The sequence below is a fragment of the Hevea brasiliensis genome, chromosome 3 (genome assembly GCF_030052815.1).
Source record: "Hevea brasiliensis isolate MT/VB/25A 57/8 chromosome 3, ASM3005281v1, whole genome shotgun sequence".
In the NCBI taxonomy this organism is placed as follows: domain Eukaryota; kingdom Viridiplantae; phylum Streptophyta; class Magnoliopsida; order Malpighiales; family Euphorbiaceae; genus Hevea; species Hevea brasiliensis.
In genome coordinates, this window is record NC_079495.1 from 89,306,139 (window position 1) to 89,309,100 (window position 2,962).

General features: G+C 32.9%; 1 protein-coding gene across 1 annotated transcript; it reads right to left on the reverse strand.

The window, feature by feature from the left end:
• Positions 1-1,673: 1,673 nt before the first annotated feature.
• On the reverse strand, positions 1,674-2,499 carry LOC110634463 (NADH-ubiquinone oxidoreductase 20.9 kDa subunit). Its single transcript, XM_021783472.2, has 2 exons — positions 2,256-2,499; positions 1,674-2,152 (listed from the first exon to the last, which is right to left on the reverse strand). The coding sequence occupies exons 1-2, from the start codon at positions 2,407-2,409 to the stop codon at positions 1,989-1,991; spliced, it is 318 nt and encodes a 105-aa protein (XP_021639164.1). The 5' UTR covers positions 2,410-2,499; the 3' UTR covers positions 1,674-1,988.
• Between the last annotated feature and the right edge of the window lie 463 nt (positions 2,500-2,962).

A 2,962-nucleotide genomic window follows, 5' to 3' on the forward strand; every position in this document is an offset into this window, starting at 1 on the left:
GAAAAAGAAGTGATCAAGAGAGAGAGAGAGAGAGACCCAAATAGAAATTAGCAGTGTTGATTAAGGGTGCTGTTTAATTCATTATTTCTTCCCCTTCCTTTATTTCCTCTCCTTCCCTCTCCTATCCATCCCTTCATTCTTCTCTATCTTCCCTTCCTCCTTTGTTGCTGTCCTCTTATCTGCTCATGCCTCCCTCCTCTCCATCCTAAGTCCAAGGGTCAAGAGGCTTTTTGTTTCTAATCAAACTCCTTTTTTGGTTCTAAATTAATCTCTTAAGTTAAAAATACATGAACTTCAATGAGTTCATGGCAAAAGTTCTCAATATGAATTTTAATAAAACTTCGAGAGCTTTAATACAGAACAATAAAAATTTAAAGGCTCGATAGAGTAATAGACAAAAAGCAAAGATCAACGGTTTCAGAGTCTCAGAATGGTTTATTCCAATTCCAATTAACTATGCTTCGCAAGTTTTACATTAGATATTCATGCAAATACTTAAACTTGTATAATATGTCCTAAAAATAACAAAACAGTAAGCAATACATTAATCAAACACTCTAGAATCTAGTTAGACAATTAACATCTAAAATAGCTCATATACAAAGTGATAGATAAAGAAACATATGATGTAAATAAGCTAATTATGCTTCCATTAATTAAATGAGGACTACACATCATAAAACTATAGTAGCATACCAATTAATTCCATTGTCAGCATCATTCGATAAACTTGTGCCTTCCAAAAAGGGGAAGAATCCAATATATATACATATTTCCTTTGATTGAACAATACACTAAAACCACTACAAATACAAACTAAGATATATGAGCTTGTAACAAGTACTGACTAAGTTGAAGTGACGTTTTGCAGTATTGCAATTCAACTAACTATGATATCTGGTTTTATGGAGAAGAAACAACAAGACACTATTATTGTTGTAGAAATAAGTACGCTATGATGAATGGGCAAAAATACAAGGATAAACTGGATAATAAATGAATACATTTACAAAAAAAAAAGTGAAAATGGCAAATATTGAGTTTATAGAGCTATACCTAAAGACACTCCAAATTTGTGCTTCTAATAGAGATGATATACCTCAACAACCAACAGCCACAGATAACAAGTACAAGTGCAGCACTACAGGTAAAAGCACGAAAAAAGGGCCCCACAACTAAGAGACTAATGTAACACATAACTCAAGGCAGATTGACTCAGCCCTTCAATCCATAGAAAGAGATCATTGAGAACATGCTTGGTAAAAGATTTGGAGTTTTAGCCATTTTTACTACCTGCATCAAATATTCCTAAGCCAATGAATGGAGCCAATTACGAACATGCTTCACTACTACGATATATCTAATGAACACTTCTGTCCTCAGGAATGATAAAAGTAAACAGTTAATCCAATTATACTGCTCATACAACTGTGTTACATTCATAACCAATGCTTCCTCTCATTGCGTCGAAACCTAGGAAGGTTCATTCTTTATGAAACAAATAGCATCAAAATTTTAAAATCAGGTCATTCTTTATCAGTTTCTTTGAAGCACTGACAATGTACACTTTAAATCAAACAGTTGTGTTCTTACATACATTCACAAATCTCTCAAACAATTAGATTACAAAATTCAACACATTTGTAGAATTTGCACAATTTGAACAAACAAAATCAAGCAAAACACAACAATGAAACTCCTTAATGAATGCCTAATGATGTTAATAGCTCAACACAAGACACAGCAAGTTAGATCAAACATATATAAATCCAAAGTAAATCAGGATAAAGAAAACTAAAAAGCACCTAATATTGGTCCATAACCCAATTTGACCTCCAAATTAAGCAAGGTTGAGTATCAATATGTGAACAAGCGCAAAAGACAATCCAATTATTACCATAATCATCTTCGAAATGATGATAACAAGGAGAGATCTTGATTTTTTTCCCCCTTGAGAAAATCATTCAATAATAAGAACAGTCGAAATCCTACTTGTTGAAACCATGTTTCTGGTATTGAGCAACCTCACCCTCATTAGGGAAAAACCCCATGAGTCGACCCGCGGAGTTTTGATAAGCGTACATGAAACCTCCCATAAGGCCTATCAATCCTCCAGTAACCATCGACGGTCCCTTTATACCTGGCTTTATCCCTATCCATTTCAAAATCTAAAAATTAGAAACATTTCGACATGAAATCATTCAATTCTCGCGAATCTGTAAAGCTTAGACAAACAGAAAAAGAGAGGACAGTACCAGAGAGGTAGCCAACGGTGACGGAGACGCCTGTGATGGTGGCGAAACGGCAGTAATCGAGAAAGTTGAAGTTACCGACAACCTTAGTGAATGGCGGATTGCGATCTATCACTGGGTACTCTGGTTTCGTGGATGCAGTGATATCAGTGTTCATCTTTTCTCTTGCTCTCTAGCCAGAGATTTTAGTCTGTACGTGTCACTTCTTTTTCACTTCTGTCTGCTGCGGGGTTTTCCTTTGATTTTCTTGCTATTCGGTTTGAGAGTTTCTTTCTCAATTGGCCGACTGGGCCCGAAATTCGTTTTGCTAAGCCCGTTTCAATGAGTCAATAACTACACATTGGAGCCCATGATGCCTCATTATCCATTATACAATTGCTATATGTAGAATGGTTTTATAACTTTGACCTAGACGAACGTATAGGTGATTATTTAGTTAATCGAATTGAATCGAATTAAATTTTTAATTAATTAAATTATTAATTAATTTTAAAAATATTAATTAAATAAAATCAAAATTAAAAGAAAATCAAAATAATTGAAATTAAAAATATTCGGTCGATTATTGATTATAACCGAACTAATCGAAAAAAATATAATATATATTTGATATTATTAATTATTTAAGAAAATATTAATAAAATATATTTATATTCTTTTTTATTTATAAAAATAATAAATATAATTTAATATTAATAAGATAATAATTA